Source organism: Pagrus pagrus, assembly GCF_965226575.1.
Source record: "Pagrus pagrus genome assembly, chromosome: 16".
Taxonomy (NCBI): Eukaryota; Metazoa; Chordata; class Actinopteri; order Spariformes; family Sparidae; genus Pagrus; species Pagrus pagrus.
The window spans coordinates 22,693,633-22,711,791 of NC_140200.1; the positions used below are offsets into that span (position 1 = coordinate 22,693,633).

Genomic DNA, 18,159 nt, shown 5'->3' on the forward strand with positions numbered 1-18,159 from the left:
AGCTAGGATGCGTGACGTTTTCTGGAGCAGCTCCACCAGAACAAATATGTGGGCACAGTGACAGCACCCTGGGTGATTTTCCAGTAGAGCTAGGCACATTTTCTGCTTCAGAGATTTCAGCACACGGTGAAATTAAGCTTGTGTGTAAATAAAACCTCAAGAAAAACAGTTCAGGAATCTAAAAACACAGTCTCCTAGAGAGGAGGACTGTCAGGACACAAAAGCAGGAAAATGGTTCTTCTAACAAGTGGATAATGCAGATATTTTTTTTTTTTTAAGTATTACTACTGTTCCTTGGCTGGCAGTATACTCCCCCGGTAAAATCAAACAACCTATGTTGGCATTTTACATTCTGCAAATCAATGATACATTCAAGTTTGTAAGAGTTATACGTATCAACATTTCAACAATATGTGTAATGTCATTTTCAGATTACATGTATGTCAGGAGGGGGAGATGGCTGCTCAGCCAGCGACCACTGTTCAAGATGTCGTTTTTAACATTTATAAGCGAGAAACCACTGGGTTTTTTCTGATGAGATGTCGGGATATTTTCCAATAATGGTGACGACAAAACATGATGATTTCCTAACCCTAACCAAGTGTTTTGTTGTACCTAAACCTAACCAGAGCATACAGACAGTGTTGTGACAACTTGAAGTTAAAAATTAAACCTTTAAAACAATAAAGTTTCAACATATTGGTGGTTTGCAGAAACAGTCATTGCTTATATTTATCCTGGTGTTTGGACCTCTGAAACCATTTGTTATTCAATCTGGTGCGAAATTCATTAAAAGAACAAACATGGAGTCAGTGTTCTGACATTTGTGCTGTGTTCAGCAGCAGTTTACTCTGATGTTTTGATTGGAATAACCTGCCAAGCTTCATTCTTCGCCCAAAACAAACACATTAGCTAGAACACTCCTGTCATACATGTTCACACTAATATTTTTGAACATCTACATCTTGGCCTTTGTTCCATTCCAACAGAAACAATCATTATGTTTCAAACCACAGTTAGAAAAAGTGGAGACAGGAGCACGTTTACCACTGTGTTCCATCACCTTTTCTTTAAGTAAGCATTTGGGAACTGAGGACACGTGTGAAGTTTTGAACGTGGAATTCTTTCCCATTCTTGAATTGGAGAATTGTTTTCCTACCATTCAGATTGTCAGCTAAAATGTCTATTAAGTACGTAAAACACACACTGAATTGTTTAGGAGGAGTTTCATGCTCAAGTTCATGCTGGATACTAACTCCCACATGGATGTGAAACTCCTCCTGGTTCCAGTGTACATTTCCACACCGACTGCCTCAGTTTGGATCATTAAATAATTGTCAGCAAAACAGCCCAATCAAGCAGCTGTCCTCACTCTGCAGCAATTGAGATAATAATCCACCACAGTTGAATCCTTTTCAAAATGTTTTGGACGTCCAACTGCAGACGTGCTGCGCTCAGACAAAGCTTTGTTTGTTCCAGCCTCTCTGGAGATCTCTGCTGGGACTGAAGTGAGAAAGGCCAGCCGCTAAACAACAGCCTACACTGTGCTGCATTAAACTGTCACTGCTGCTGCCGGTGGCCAAATATTTCACTGCCTGCAAACAATTGTTCCTCTCTCTTTAGACTCACTGAGGTCTTTAAAAACACCAGAAATGTTTTCTCATTTGAGAGATGAAGGACATGGAAAGACAGGAACTTCTCTAACACATTGTGAATATATTTGTCATGTTTGTGCTTGTTTTATGTTCTTTAAAGTCTGTTCAGCTTTATTTTCCTTCTCTTCAGCCTGCAGAACATCAGCACTGCACGGGACAATCTCTGCGTGTTAGAAAGTGAGTGTTTGCTTGCACGTTCGCCAGATGTTTACAGCTTGTTTTTTGCCCCCAAATGACCAAAATAAGTCACTGAATGCAGGTTTAATAGCACCCCCATTTAAACTGAATTAAGTCAAAAAACTAAAGATGAGAGAATCTCCACACATCAAAGTTTTAACAATGAGAGCGGATGAGCAGTGGTGAGTTTTAAAGCTTTTTAATTTAGAGCAGCAGCAAACACATTGATGTTAGGTTTGAAGTTTCACTCTGATGAAGGAAACTTTATGGTGACAGCTTCTGCATTTTATTTAAAAAAAAACAGATCTAGATCCTGTGTTAAAAATTAACTGAAAAGCTATAAGTAAACAAACAACATGTTAGAATCCTCTGATTCACTGTGAAACCGCGTGGTGGTTAAGTCTTAACAGACGTCAAACATGAGTTGTATCTGTCTTCTCTATAAATGATTAAGATATTTTGGTTAAAAAGACACTCAACAGTAAGGACTGCCTGGAAGTAAAATGCAACACGTTCCCTCTCTCTCAACTCGTCAAAATACAGCAGTCTGGTCATCGGCTTAAGATTCAAACTGACACTCTAGTGTCAATTTTGCTGCAACATTATGCAATTTTTTTCCTGTCATAATAATCTACTCTGACCTCGGGCCAAAAATATGTTTAAGACATTTTAAAAATGTGTTTTCATCTGGGCCCTTATGTCCCCAACACTTTTCAACACAAAGTGATGCACATTATAAACGTTCTTAAAAGGTTGTGGTTTGGTTAGCTGTAGACCCGAAAATTACTTTGTTAGGCTTAGTGAAAATACTTTAAACTAAAAAAAACTATGTTCAGTCTTGTTACTCACGTCATGTTATAAAAAATAATGTAAGCACTTCACTCAGGTAACAGAAGTTACCCGAGTGAAGAACAGAGAACAACTTCCGAGAACAGAAGAAACAGAACATAGATGACCTAAGTATGTCACTCCACTTGTGTACATTAAATCACATAACTAACATAACTTGCAAGCAATTTCCCCTGGGGGATCAATAAAGTATTTCTGATTCAGATTCTGATTAAGCGAATCCCTCTGACTCTTGGCCACAAATGGGACATGAACCGCTTTCTCCGGAGGGAAAGTCCAGTGTATGACCCTTAAACCACCCCCCTCTGACTTGAACTTCCTCGCTTTTTATGCTACTGCACCAGAAGTGACCTGAGAGGAGAAGCTACAGCGTCAAACTTAAAAGCATAAAGCCACTGACCAGGCTGCTATACTTCAGAATTTGTATAAATCAGAACGAGCTGGTAAAAAAGCAACTTGAGCTTGTAAATCTAGCACCTACTTGCCGGATCGGGCAAATTGGAAAAATAATTAAACACATTGGGGTTTTTTTGGAGCAAGGCAGATGAGATTAAACTTGACAATTTGTTCTTTGTTGTTATTTGCTAACTGCTCATAAATAAAATAATTTGCACTGGGGCAAGTAAAAAATTACTTTTGGCAAGCAGATTTCTCATCAGTGTTGAACCCTGTGAAATTATCTGACCGCTTGTTATGAATGATGGTCAAAATCAAGAAAACAATACTCAGGTCATAAAAAATCCACAGTATATGAGAACACACAGTTCTGTTAAATATGTGAATCCTTGCTGCTTTTTCTTCAATCTCAATCATGATGTTTTGTATTAAATCTCACACCCTGTTGTCCTTTTACCAGACGCATCGCCTGGCTCACACTCATGCGTATCATATATACCCTGTTTATTTTCCTCTTTGATTCGAGCCGGTTCTGACTCTGATTAGGCCGCTCTGAGCTTTGATCCGCTGCTGAGTCAGAGAGAAAACCAAGGACACGCTGAGTGTTTGGACCTGCAGCTGGGTGTTACACCACAAACAGTCAGGAGGCTCCAATTACTGCCGCTCTTAACTGAAACGAAACGTGTCATTAAACATCTCTGCATTGTTCCTGAGTCGCTCCCTTCCAAAAGTGTTTGAGAGAAACCCAGTGGCCAGACAGTTTTCTTTAAGATGATCAGGATGCTCCGCAGATGTGAACAGGAAAAAATGCACACAAGCAGATGCGAGTTTTAAAGATTTGACAAGTATTTTTTGGGAGCCTCACATATCAAGATTACCCACCTATAGCTACTCGCAGAAGCATCAACATTTTCTTTACTTACAGGTTAAAAAAAACAAGATATACATTGAAGAATGTGTCTAATCACACTTTGAAGATCCACAAACTCTTCCAAAAATTTAGGTTTTTGTTGAAGTTGAACAACTTCTTCCATGATATAATTTTATATCGTGGAAGAACATTTTCCGTCTACAGGCCAAGAACTCCATCAATCCAGTAGATTATTAGAAGCAGAGGAGACGTTCCTCACAAATGTTGATTATCTGGAGACTAAAGTCGAAGCTAAAGCATGAAGCATAAAGAGTATGAACACGTTAAACATGTTAAGTTAAAAGACCCTGTGTCCATGTTTTGTGGAGGCCGGGGTTCCCTTACCATTGACGGGAGGTCACAACATCTGTCCCTGCTGGTCCAGCCCAGGCTGCAGACAATATCGAACATCTGGAGCTGGAACTGTGGAGTGGAAACAAAAAAGAAAAACATGGAAATGCTGTTGTGGTACATGTGTCTCTGATACGCCCTTCACAGCTCCCAGAAGACGCACAGAGAGACAGCAAGAACGCAGCACAGCAGAGTCCCATCAGCCCCGGGGAACACAGGAAACGGCTCATATTGTAGCCATATTGAAGGCTCAACATACAGAACATACACATTTCTGTATGTTCACTTTGATTAAGTTCAGCCCATGATTCTGTTACACAATCCTAACTGCCTGAACGCAGGGGAAACTGATCTGTGTTCAGCTTCAAACATGAGCTAATGTCACTGAGTTCAAAGGTCAAAAATGTTTATTTAAATGACTTAAATTGATAAATCTCAATTTCTTCAACAAATGAAACGTTGAATTCAGGTTCAACCAGTGACTAACATTAGGTCATGTTAATGAAGCTGCTGTGTAGGTTACTGAGTCAGCTGAATGACTTTAAAACAGTTTAATCATGAGTCTTCAGCCAGAAACACAGTGTAGTATCAGCTCTCACCCTGTGTGGAGAGGCAGCCCGAGCCGGGCAGGCTGCATGGCATTGTACTGCTGTAAACTGGACCAGCAGCAAGACGTATTTTAGTTGCCGAAAATATGCAGCCTAACTGTAATACGCCACACACACACAGCTGCGCTTGTGTGCAAGAATACAGACGTTGTATGGTTGAGGGAAAGTAGTGCCAAAGGAAAATCATTTTTAACAGCAATATACAGTAATGTAGACATATATAACGTACACTTAAACAAAGATATATTTTTTAGGTAGGACTTATTTTAGGAGGCTAAAATACGTCTTGCTTCTCCTTGGCTTACAGCAGTACAATGCTCTGCTTCCTCCCGGCGCTACACGCTGCTTCTCCACACAGACAGAAAATACAACTCCACATCAAAAACCCAAACTATCACTTTAATGTTATAAACTATATCTATATTGATTTATCAATACCTCCTGTTACCCATTTAACCACACACTGTCCATAAAGACTGCAAGTTAAGAGAATCCTTGACAATGTCAAGTGAAAACCACTGCTCTGTGAACGCTGCAGGATCACAGTCGACTTACAGTTGCTGATTCTCCTTTGGAGCCGATGGACTTGGACATCTTGCCAAGGACCTGGTAGCCGTCCCTGGATGTGTTTCCGGCATCCTTGATCTCCTTTTCAGCCACTTCTTGGCAGTCGATGTTGAGTTTGACGCCGGTGGAGGATACCAGGATATGGAGCTTCAGAGAAAGAGAGAGGAAGAGGAGGAAAAGAGAAAAAACAGGAGAAGAGATTTTATTGCCACATTCTTTGTTCCAAGACCAAGCCTTGTGTCTGGTTTTTATCCTGATGGCCTGCAAACTATTAGGTTATGCAGAGCCTGAGATCGTCTCTGCTGTAGTTCTGTTTATTTAAAACGCCGCTGGAATGTAAGAGAAGAAAACCAGCGCTTCTCTCTCTTCATTCAGAATTAAAGACTCTCCATCAGCACTGCTGCAGAGAGAAGACAATTAAAGTTTGGATCAAACACTTGACGTATAGAAATTCACATGGTACTTTGGCTTTGAACTGCTTCCTGTTTCCTGGAGAAATCTGAGAATTGTCTTTACTTCTAATGTTGTACGTTCCTGTTAAAGATGCCAAATGCCCCCAAAACTGCAACTTTTATTACCGCTTTTATTTTCTGGGAATCAGGTCATATAAAGAGGTTACTTCATAGCGTTAGGATGCAACTTTACAACATTTTCCAGTCCCAAATCAAATCACCTAAACCCAGGATATCTGCTGATACCAAGTACTTTACAATCCTCGTTTGGATCATTTTTATACAAGTCAACATGACACAACATCTTAACTAGAAGTAAAGACGCTCATAAAGATGCTCATTCAGACAAACTCTGTTAAGTTTTCACCATACTTTCACTGGAGGAAAGACATGTTCTTGTTCAACTTTTCTAATAAGTGCAACAAACAGGGATAAGATCACAGGTGTTGGATCAGCTGAGGCAAAAAGGCTTCACTTAATAACTCTTAATAAGTTTAATTGCATCCTGTCTTTGTTTCTTCTTGTTCCTCATTAAATAAAACAGATGTTACACAGTTCTGCCAGAGTGAGTTTACTGAAATAAGATGTGTCCTTTATCTGGATTTGTTAAACATGTGATAGAATCTAACATTACTTTGTCCTTGCAATCCCAGTTCCACACTGATTTTACATTCGGGGACAAACAAGGAACTGATATTGATCAGTTCTTGGTATCTTGGCAGATAGGCTGAGCTGAGGTATTTCAATCATTACAGAAAGAAAAAAACTTGATTTGGTCCTTTTAGTTAATAATGAATATTCCAGTTTCACAGTAAAGTTCTTTCTACGTAGAAGTTCCCTTATTGTGAAGCTCATGCAGAAGTGATGTCGTAGTATAAGTAGTCGTTTTACAATTCTCACTTAGTTAGCAAAGTAGCAAATGATTTCCTGTGGATCTCCTCAAGCAAATCTACTTAAAAGGTCCTATATTTTGCAAATTTTCAAGTTCACATTTTATTTTGAAGTTTTAAACTTCAAAAAACACATTATTTCTCTCATACTGTCCATTGCAGCAGCACCTCTATTCATCCTCTGTCTGAATGCTCTATTTTAGTGCCCGTCTCTTTAAGATTGGTCAGCTCTCACAGGTCGGAGCGTCGGCCTGACAGTTGTGACATCACAACTTTATAGAAGTCCTGGCGGCTTGTTTCTGAATACAGACTAAGCATTTCTCTTTCAAACTTTCACAGTGTTCACACAGCAGCTAGACCTGCTTTATAATAAAAGAACATGGAAATCTCACTTCCTACTAAATGGGACCTTTAATGAGGTCAGGACTGTACTGACTTACCAGATTGAAACATCCCAACATACCAGCAGCTTTTATGTCAACAATTCCAGCCACTTTTAAATAAACCTTTGGACATCCTGCTCAGCCACATCTCAAAGATTCCTTCCATTTTCCCCAAAACAGTTTCTGCTGGAAACGCATCATGTTTTAAAAACCAAATATCCCAGAATTCCTTCCCTCCATCTCATTGGACATCTGACATCACTTTGACTCTTAACTGTAAAATAACTGAGGCAGCAGCGGGTTTATCTCTCTCATATCCACACGACCACATTGCATTTCTCCTTACTCACATCTCCCTCGCCACATCTCCTCATGATGTCATTTTGTGGTAAGCCATGAGTGCCGCCTTTACAACAACTTATCCTTGAAGCCGGCCCCTCGGAGGCAGGGGCGATCAGAACGAGTCCAGCTGTAAGGAGGGAAAACGTTGCTTTACAAAGCCACAGGCTGGCCGCCGCTCGCCGTCTGTGGTCAGAGAGCGTCCACAGAGATTCAGAGGCATGTTGAGAAGACCACAGACCGACAGCGGAAACACTGACACATCCAAGAAAGACCTCGGGGGGCGGGGGGGAGGGAGCGCAGCGGTGTTTCCATTTACACTTTCAGGCATTTATCTGATTCTCATCAGCTTTCAACAACTCAGCAGGTGCTGATGAAGCTGCAGCAGGTCACTCTCAACACTTTAACAGGAGACGCTGAGTTTCCAGTAACAGCTCAGATATATTCAAACTGAATCCGCCATCATTTAAATACAATCAGGTTCGAGCCAAAAGTATTGCCAACAGGCTGGAAAATCCTCTGAGACTTAGAAGAAAACTGAAACATTGTTCCTGTAAAACACAAACTGATGGATCGTCTCCTGTGGATCTTTGACTGATCCTGATGATATCAGCATCGAACCTGCCAAAATAAAGAACTCATCCATTTTTCAAACTGTGCTTCCAGCTTTGGGAATCTTTTGAGCCTTGATTTGATTTGAAACTTTTACTTCCCAAAAAAGATTTTAAATCCTAGCTTTGGAAAAACGAGATTACATTTCTCGTAAAAGTTTGCTAGTTGCTATTTTTGAATTCACAGTATAATCGTAAATTGACCAAGACATACAGTGTATATGCCTCAATTAGTCAGGAAATCTTAAATTTAAGTAAATGACTGGAAAACTTGTTAGGTTCATACCATTCTTTTACACTGAAGAGATAAAAGATAGTTTCAAGTAACAGCATAATCATAGTTCACTAGTATTTGACCTAATTTTGTGATTTTTTCCCCTATTTCCTTGGCCCTCATTTGTTCAGTGTGCCAAAGTAAAGACACAAAAAAATGGGAATATGGACGTATTTGCTAATACTCATGTATTTGACTTATTACTGTTCTGTTGCAAGTCTAATCTAAAAACCAGTATTTTCCACATATTTTAAACCTTTAAAGAAGTATTAAAGGGGCTCTGTGTTGTGTTGGAAGCCAACTGTTAATTTATGATAGCGACTTTCTTCTTCATCTGTGTTTCAAATGAAATGAACCTGATTGCAACTTGTGTTTTACAGGCTCTACAAGAACTTTTGGAATGCACCTTTAACCATTCATACTGAAGTCTGGAAGCTCTGTTTGAGTTACAGGCTGTTATGAGAGGATCCTGGTCATCTGTGCTGAAGTTGAACACACTGCCTCGCTGCAGATGGAAATCCGTCTCTGGCTTCATGTCAGTAGGTCAGTGGGACAAGTTTCAGGCCTTCATCCACCAGGCGCTTTGGACTTTTCTTTGCATGATTCGATTGATGTTGTTCTCATGTCTGCACTGTACAAGCAACAAATGGGACGGACGAATGTTTAAACTACTGTGACTGACCGTTTTGTCTTATGAAGTAGCAAAAGAGAGCAGAAGGGTTAGGGTATCTCCTTCTTGATCAAATGTCTCCAAGATGTTCCCGTTAGTCAGAGCATCTTTTTTTCTCATCTTTGTGTTCTCTTTTTCACTCTCTGATTCTCTGAGTTGCTGGCAGGAGTGTTAATCTATTTCTCTGCAGTTGGCCCAGATTAACCAGTGAGGGCTGATAGTTGACATAGAGCTCAGAGGGAGGATCTTCACTCTAATACCACAGAGATGCTCAGAAACCTCCAGGTGCCCACAACAGATCTGTGTGTTTGACTGGTAAACTCATCTGCAGGAGGATTTCAAGGCTGAGTCAGCTGGTTTCCAAGGGGAAGAGGATTATAGACAAGTTGATGGGGCGAACCCTGACATCTTTCATCGATGTAATCCTGGCACAATAACCGACCCAAACATCAGCTCACAGGGAGACTGTAATCAGGTTTAATTCATGTTTCTCTCAGTCAGCTGCCCCACTAACTGACAGGCCTTTAAATCTTTACCAATCGATTCTTCAGTGCAGTTACTTTTATTATTACCCGAGGGTTCAACGTTAGAAAAAGTAAAAATCCAGAGTGAGAAAGTCAAAGGTTTAACCTTCATGATGTGCATGTGTCCAGCCCGCAGCAGTGTCCTTGACTCTGAGCTTCCAGGTTTATGACGAACGTTGTCCTCTGACCTCTCTGACAGAGGAGGGAGGAAGGAGACACCCTCAGGGATCAATTCTGCATCACTTTCTCTTTCACTCTCACACCATTTTTTACATCAAAATTAGTCGATATATGCAGATGTATTAAAACCCAGTAAAATAGGCAACTGACGCCTTTTCTTTTACCAAGAGATGAGTTTGCCATTCTGTTTTTTTTTTCTTGTGTGTCACATTCAATGTCACAAACGCGCCAGAAAACAAGGAACAGGAGAAAGCAGCAGAACATATTTGTCATCAGACTGCATGCAGAAGACATTAAACTTGTTTTAAAAACACACTGTTCTTTCCAAAGCTGATGATGGCGGTAGCTAAGGGTGAGACATGTTGCTTATATCTTATCTCTGTTTAGAGCTGCACATGCTCAGTACTGATCTGGTGATGACATGGAGCTACAATGTAAGGTGGTTATATTTAAACATCTTTTAATTCAAATTCAGTGTTGACTGACAATATTCAGTCGCTTAATGAACAAAGACAGATTAAAAAATATTAGGCACCAATGTCCGGACTTTTAACACATCTAAACAGGTGTCACCAGGTGTTGTGTTTCCATCGCTGGAGCCAATAAACACCCATGACTACTGCAGAATCATTTGACCCGCGAATAAATGCCTGCAGTATGTACCCTTTCCCATTGAGGACAAAAGCTGGATGTTAGCTGATGTGTGGACATTTATACCCCTTTCACACTAGACAAAGAAATCCCAAAACAAAGACTCACAACTCACAACTCACAACGGAAACAAACACGTCAGATCTATTTAATCTGGAGCTGACTGGCTGAACTTTTCATGTCTTGTGTCAAAGAAAAATTCAAACATTTCACAACTACCTTCATATTTCCTGCCTGAGGGACAAGGGAAATTGCAGAAGAAAAGATATTCTCCGTCAAAAGTAAATTATGTCTCAAAGTGCCTGGAGGATCAGTATCATCAGGGAACAGCTGTCACAGCAGGTAGTCTAAATCACTGACAGTTTCTTTATCATTACAAATTGTCCAATGAGAGACTGACTTTACAGCCTGCTGCTGACACTGACGTCTCGCCCCGCAGCAGACACTGTGTGCATGCTGGGAGGTAAAACCACAGCGCAGCAAGAATTCCCCTGCGGTCGGCTACTGGAGGCAACGGAGGCAAGACCGAGCGCCTGCCATCCCAAACTGCTCCTGAGAGGAGGCGGAGGAGGAGCTCCGCCTTCCTGCTGGCGCTCCTCAGCTGCTCTGATGTAATTGTTTAATAGCGGTGACCCAATATTTTCCAGACGAGCGTCCCAGCAGGGACTGCAGTGCATTTTTTACAGTCTACCCCTCTCAGAAGAGCTTATGGATCCTGTGAAACTTGGTGATATTGTTGCAGGGCTGTCAACACTGATCCCCCAGCAGGACATCATGTAAATGAGTGTCACTATCAGCATCACATCTCTGAGCTCCACTGCACTAAATACAACACATTCCCTCTGACTGGAGACTGTCCTGAAACTTCACTGCAGTCTGTCAGTCATCAGGCCAAAGAAAAGTTTGTGCAGAGAGAAAGAAAAGACGCTTTGTTTTATAGCCGGTGCATTAACCACAGTTTGTGTTTCTGATGTTGGATCTTGGTTTGATAGTGTCGTAAATCTTTACCGCCATTTTAGCCAGGAACCTCTTGAAAGAGAGAGTTTAATCCCAAGTTAGTAAATCTAATGAAATGGTTGACTTTACTTTTATAGTGACATTTAAATTAAAGTCACAGATACTGTCTGAGCTGAGTTGTTCTTACAGACAACAAAGCAAATACTAAACTTGGCGGTTGGCAACATTTTCTGAATGTGAAATTCCTCAAGAATCTTTAAATGCTTGCAACCAAAAAAAAAAAAAATCCTTTAAGACAAACAATTCTCATCTCAAGGTCCACTGACTTTATTTTTCAGATGCTTTCAGTCACATCTCACGGCCTTTATCAGCAGACAAGAGTTTGCTCAGCTGTTTTTGGCCATTTTAACAACTAAACCGTCCCCATGACAACTGACCAAACCTCATCTGCTGAGGAAGGCCTTGGGATCTGGCTGGATGCCTCAGAAAAACCAACAAGTTGTTATTAGTTTGAGCTGTTTGCTGCGCAGTAAAGAATTTTATCCCATTTCACAAGATGGAACTTTATTCCTAAAACAGACACATATGCAGCTGGAAGTGAGATATCTGGTGCTCTTTATGACACAGCAAATGATATCGTCTCCTCCCAAATATAAATGAGATATAAATAACATAATAGACAACAAGTAGTTGTGACAAAGGAATGTGATTGGACTTTTAGAGCACAATCAAATCAGCATGACAGCACACCGAGCTCATTACTTAACATTTTACTTAAAAAATACATGTGAAGTTCTCAAACGTAGTGGCTCAATTTGTCCGAGGAAAAATTTGTTTTCTTCCGCAGATATCTTAGTTTGAACAACTAAGCAGTGTTGTGTTTATAAATTGGTATTTTGAGAGCACAAAATGATAACATTTTGATTTGAACCGCTTATAATAGCAATATTACACTTCACTGATGCTTACGATGCCTAAGTGATGCTAGCCCACATCACAAACATGCCAATAATGATGGTAAAGCTCACCCTCTAGTGTCGTATTCCTTAATTATTTCAGTGTCTAACCCTCACAGACTTTGGGTACTTGAAAAAGTTAAAGATTTACAATTAACATATCGACAGATTGTATTGAGATTACAGTCATCTTTTAGGTTGCTGTGTGTTGTGTCATTTTCAAAAATTATTCCCTGACCTAAAGCTTATCCAGGTACATTGCAAGACAAAATATACACCTCAAACCTTCAACCTGGTGGTTTCCTGTCTTTAAAGCTCCCAACATTGCAGCCAATCCTTAAACCTTTACATCCAAATTCATCATGAGAGTCTGGCCATCAAAAGAGTTACATTTCTCTTTTTTCCTCGGCGGTTCTGACACTTTTGGGTCACAAGTACATTAGTTTTATCTTGCAAAATGAACTAAAAATAACCTGTCAAATAACCTGTCGAGTCTTCCAAAGTTTGGTTTTAAGAGTAGTTGAGAACTGAAACTCAAATGTAATCCTGCAAAAGTATAAAATGATGATTACATGAGAAACACAAACTGGAGCCACTAATGAACTTGTAATTTGTAGAGAGACTCTTAACTCTTCGATTTAACATAATAAATAAGCAGCATTACTCTCCATTTGCTCCACCGCTGGCTGGATATTTAAACCAAACCACTTCAACATGACTCAGACTGTCTATTGATCATTTAATAACATCCAGAAGATGCAGATGTCTGCCTCCATCAGTCCATTAGAATAAATGTTAAATATAACACAGCCTCACTTTACATCCTGCGTTTTACAACCTGCAGAGGACCATCTGTTTGTCGGAGCCCTCGTAACGTTTCAGGAACACGTCTGTAGTTGCATGTGAGGTGCTCCGACTGTAATATACAACACATTTGGAATCTCAGGCATCTGCAGTGTCTGTATGACCTGAGGACGTCCAGCGAGAACAAAGACGAGCGATTCGATTGATGTGTCATGCCCGGTCACGCCAAGAGCTAAAGAAATGTTATATAATGCAACTCTCAGAATGTTATATAATCCAACCATTGAAAACATATTTGAAAACCAAAACCATAATATCCACATGGACTTCTAACACTGCTGCCTTAAACAAATCTGGAAACATTTTTAACCTTTACCATCCCTCCTGTGTGTTTAGTCTGCAGTCTCAGCATCTTTTCTGCACGATGAATGAAGCCTGAAGGTTTGTCACTTCTGTCTCAAGTGTCCTATAATCTTTGCCGTTAATCCAACTCATATAAACGACTTCTTACCTTGTGGAAGCTCCCGTGGAAGATTTTCTTCACTTGATCATTGTCGAACGTGACCCTCTGGATCTCACCGCGCTCATCTTTGTTGTAGAAGGACACTGTCTGGCTGGAGGCTGAGCAGAGAGACAAAACAAAAGATGTTTGTTTTCGTGTTCCTGCCTTTCTTCCAGTTCTTCCAGAAGTTTGCCAACATCAAAAACACCAAACTTGCATCTCTGGCTTGCGGGAAATTGAAATCAGTTCAGACACATTCCAACACAGTTGCACACTTTGCACATTCTGATTTGGTCACTTTAAGCCAATATCTAAATCCAATATGTCCTGATTTGTTGACAAGGTCTGATTTGGCCACTTTGACTGAATTTCACGGTAATGGACGTTCTGCACAGATCAACACTGACAGTCTGCAACTGTTATCTTTAAGTGTTTATGAAATTTTTAACCTACACTTCTCCTGGAGAATTCCGGTGAAATATGTCTCTGTTTATTGAGCCTAAAAACAATTCACAGAGTCCGCCAATTCCATGCATCACTGACTAGAAACAGGATGAGCTAGCAAGCTAGCAAGTTACCTTTGGCTTCTTCTCATCCAACTTTCCACCAGAAGGTCAATAAGCATATTTCCCAAACTGTCAAACTATAACTCATGCAGTTCGTTTCTCCCTGTAGAGGATCTGAATCTCAGTGTCGTCCAGAGGTCGTTATTCAAGAACCAGAACAACTGATCATCACTGGAGGATTTCTATTGAAACCCAGCAGACTGAATCTGAGGCTTTACGAGAGCCAGCTGAGCTCTTGATGACACGATAGTTTTGTGGTTAAAGGAGTCAGCTCGGTTATCAACCAAGACCAAAGCAGCCCGAGGACACAGCCGGTTCATTACACCCCACTCAACTCTGTTCATGAGTAGATACGACACAATGAGACCCAGCTGCTCCACATCTCCTCACACATTACTAAGCCAGTACCCTCCTCTAACAACACACACAACAGTGGATAAGAACAGAGGAGATATTTACGGTCTAGAGTGACGCCGGTCTCCGGCTTGTGATCGCTGGTTGACACCTGCCAGATGTCGAAGGCCTCGGTGGGTGAGTCAGGTAGGAGACGGAACATCAGGATGATGGTGTAAGCGTGAGGAAGACCGTCAGGGTGAATGTCTCTGTTCATGAGACAAAACCAGACAACATGTTATATTTACTGTCGATATGACAGGGTTTACATGTCACTCCTATCCAGAGCAGGTTAGAGTATAACAGGTACAAGGTGGATCAGCTGCATACAAAGCGTGTGTGTGAGGGTTTGTTCCAAATAAAAATGCAAAGGGGAGAAATTAAATCTCAAGTATGAAAAGCAGTAAAATGATATATGAGAGGTGACAGAGGGTAAAGAGAAAGGAAGGGACACCAGGTGAGACTCATTGGGAAAAATGACAGATGACACATTAAACCATTTCCAAGTGGTATTATTGTTGGTGTCGCTGTTTAAAGGACAACCCGATAACTTTCCGTTTTCCTCAGAGCAACAAAATGTGAGTTTTATCGCTCATTTAGTCTCTAAGTGGCAGAGTGAATGTGAAGTTTATAGGTAACCACTCTAAACTGTGATGATGTCATTATTCAGTTGACATTGCATTTTGCAATCAACATTTACTTTGTAACTGTACATTAAAGCATTCAGTGTAGAAACTTAACACAGTTGAACATTTAGTTTGTTCAGATCTCAACACAGAAGTCGTACTCTGGTGCAATACCAAAAGATCGCATCAAAATCTTTGGAGAAAGTGGACTTGGTTTGCCCTCAACCTGACACAACTGTCAGGCGAACTCTAGAGCCGCAAAGATTAATCGATTAATTGTCTTTTGAAAGAAAATTAGTTATGTAATATGTAATTAATTCATTGTTTCTCAAGCAAAAATCAAAAACTTTTGCTGATTCCAGCTTCTTAAATGTGAGGATTTACTGCTTTTTTTGTCACTCACGAATGTAAATGAAGAATTTTCAGGTTTTGAACTGTTGCTCATACAAAAGAAGCCATTCAAAGACATCACTCTGGGTTCTGGGAATTTTTTTTTTTTTTTTTAACCTTGTATACTAAAACATTGATCGAGTAATTGCGGAAATAATCTGCAAATTAATGGAAAATGACTGAAAACAAATGTTAGTTGCAGCCCTACTTTGCACACCTGCAATACAGATGAGGTACTTCGGTTCACTTGATTTTTTTCTGTGTGAAAAGACACCAAACTAAATGTGAAAATACAACCATTTACCATCTCATCCACTCATTCAGAAACAAACTGTAGGTTTGAAGACATCCTAGAGGGTCCGTGTTGGCCTGTAAGACGTGAACTTTGAACCTCAACAACTAAATTAATTTACATACTTAACTTACATTACTTTTCCTGCCTTTCATGGGATGCTTGACGATCAATACTGATATTTTGACACACCAGTAATATAAAAAGGAAGGATTCTCTACAATGAGAATACCATACAATATCTGCTGAGACTTTTTTACTTGTAATAAAATGTTTTTCACCAGCTTCTACATGAGAAAAGGATTTTAATAATGTTTCCACCGCTGGCACTGCTACGACATCAGAGCAGGATGTTTCTCATTTGTCCCTCTGATGTCACTACACGTTCTGGAGAGTCGAACTTGGTAAACAGTCAGAACTCAAGCTGTTTTCCACCACTGTTGCATGTGATATTCTGGATATGGACCGCCTGTGTTGGGTGGCGGCCAGTGTTAACAGTCTAGTTTGTGGTTGGGTTTGCACTCAGTGGCCTGACAGAGGCTTGTTGTGTGAAACAGCTTCAGAGCGGATTGAAACACTGGTTCAAAGGCAGGCTGCACTCTGACCTCACCGAGCATCGTAAATCCACTGACCCAGTTAGTGAAGAGAATGAGCTCCAACAGTCTGGACTCAGCTGGGCGGGACGCTTCATCATAGTGACATGAACAACTTGGAAATGTTCAAAAGATAAAAAATGCAGAGTCATGGGGAAGCTCCGGGAGAGAAAGTTGGTTGAACTCAGCTGTGAATTTTTGTCCCTGCAGAGTTTAGAGGTTCGGGTCTACAAACTTTTTGGTGTTTGGTGTTTAAGTGTTCTAGTCTCCGAGAACACTGTTGCTAGGAGACTATAAACTGGTTTTGCATTGTTATCCTCAACAACACAATGACTGATTTTGTGAATTTTGTGCATTTCACTATCTTCCTACTAAAGTCCTATCAGGCAAGTCTTGTGACGCGGCAGCCATCTTGGCAACATCCCCAGGCAGTTACTTCCGGCTAACAAGACCAAGCTCCTTTCTAAATGAATGGGGAGAGAGCCAGAACTTCACATTCAATGCTCACTGAGGCATAAAAACTAGAGTAGAGAGATTACCAGTCAAATCTAATATAAACTGCAAAGTATTGGTGACTTTGCCCTAAAATTAGGATTAAATGTTTTTTCCTCACAGGTTATACTTCTACTACACATGTGCATAGTTTCACAACACCAACTTCTTTAACAGTTCAATCCAAAGTTCTGCTACATGACGCCATCAGCTCAGCACACCAGAGCCCTTAAACAAATCAGAGAGTTTAATGTCTTTTAATGTTCATTAGTGTGATATTGTCTTCTTTAATGTTTATTCAAACTCCATCTGTACCAGCTCCTTCCTGCCACCAAATAGTTAGAAACTGTGCGCTCAAATCTGTGCAACGACGCGATTAGCTGATACGTTTCATGGTTCAGCTGATAAAGCAGGTGGGAAAGGGGTATGTGAACAACTACCACCTCTAATGTTATAGACTGCTCTGTTCAAAATGATTTCAGTGGTTTGTCGCCTCTCTTATAAAAAGTGTCTCATACTACCAACCACAAAATGATAGATAATAAATACAAATTAAGAATAAATCAATGAATCATTCAAAGGGTGTCTGATAAACACAGAAATTGAAGAACCTCTTCTTTGTGTTGCTCCAAAAGGAGAAAAACCTTACACTTTTCCACTAGTATCCAACGGACAATGTATTTTCCTCTCTGAAAAAGCTGAAGCACTATATTTAGCTTTTCTGTGCTAAGATAGATAAAAACCCTCTTCTGTAATGGGCCTCATAATGGTAATATCTCAGCATTTGACTATGCCGAGAAGGTTGGTCCTGTAAAAACATTCCCAGAGGAAGTGGTGACCAAGAAATCACCATGGGGTTGGTCAACCAAACAACAGACAAAACTAAATCAAAGTTACATGATGTCAGACTCACGTTGTGGGCTGATTTAAGAAGGCGTTCTTGTGGAGTCTGTACGCCGTGTAGCTGTTGAAGGAGCCCGTCTCCATGGAGACGCCTTTAACATAGCTGTAGGTCTTCTCTGTCAGGTTGAACGCCTCCAGCATCCTGAAGCCTGAAACACAACAGATCAGGAGGACTTCTCACTGAGGAATTCAGGACAC

General features: G+C 40.4%; 1 protein-coding gene across 6 annotated transcripts in view; it reads right to left on the reverse strand.

Annotated features, from left to right (window-relative positions):
• col12a1b (collagen, type XII, alpha 1b) overlaps positions 1–18,159 on the reverse strand; it is a 151,583-nt gene that overhangs the window by 19,454 nt on the left and 113,970 nt on the right. For all 6 annotated transcript variants that reach the window (XM_084377842.1, XM_084377841.1, XM_084377840.1 and 3 more), the window contains 5 exons: positions 17,972–18,110; positions 14,732–14,874; positions 13,716–13,825; positions 5,502–5,660; positions 4,333–4,410 (listed from right to left, as the gene is read on the reverse strand). In XM_084377842.1, the coding sequence (XP_084233968.1) occupies positions 4,333–4,410; positions 5,502–5,660; positions 13,716–13,825; positions 14,732–14,874; positions 17,972–18,110 (629 nt within the window). The remainder of the gene's footprint in view (positions 1–4,332; positions 4,411–5,501; positions 5,661–13,715; positions 13,826–14,731; positions 14,875–17,971; positions 18,111–18,159) is intronic.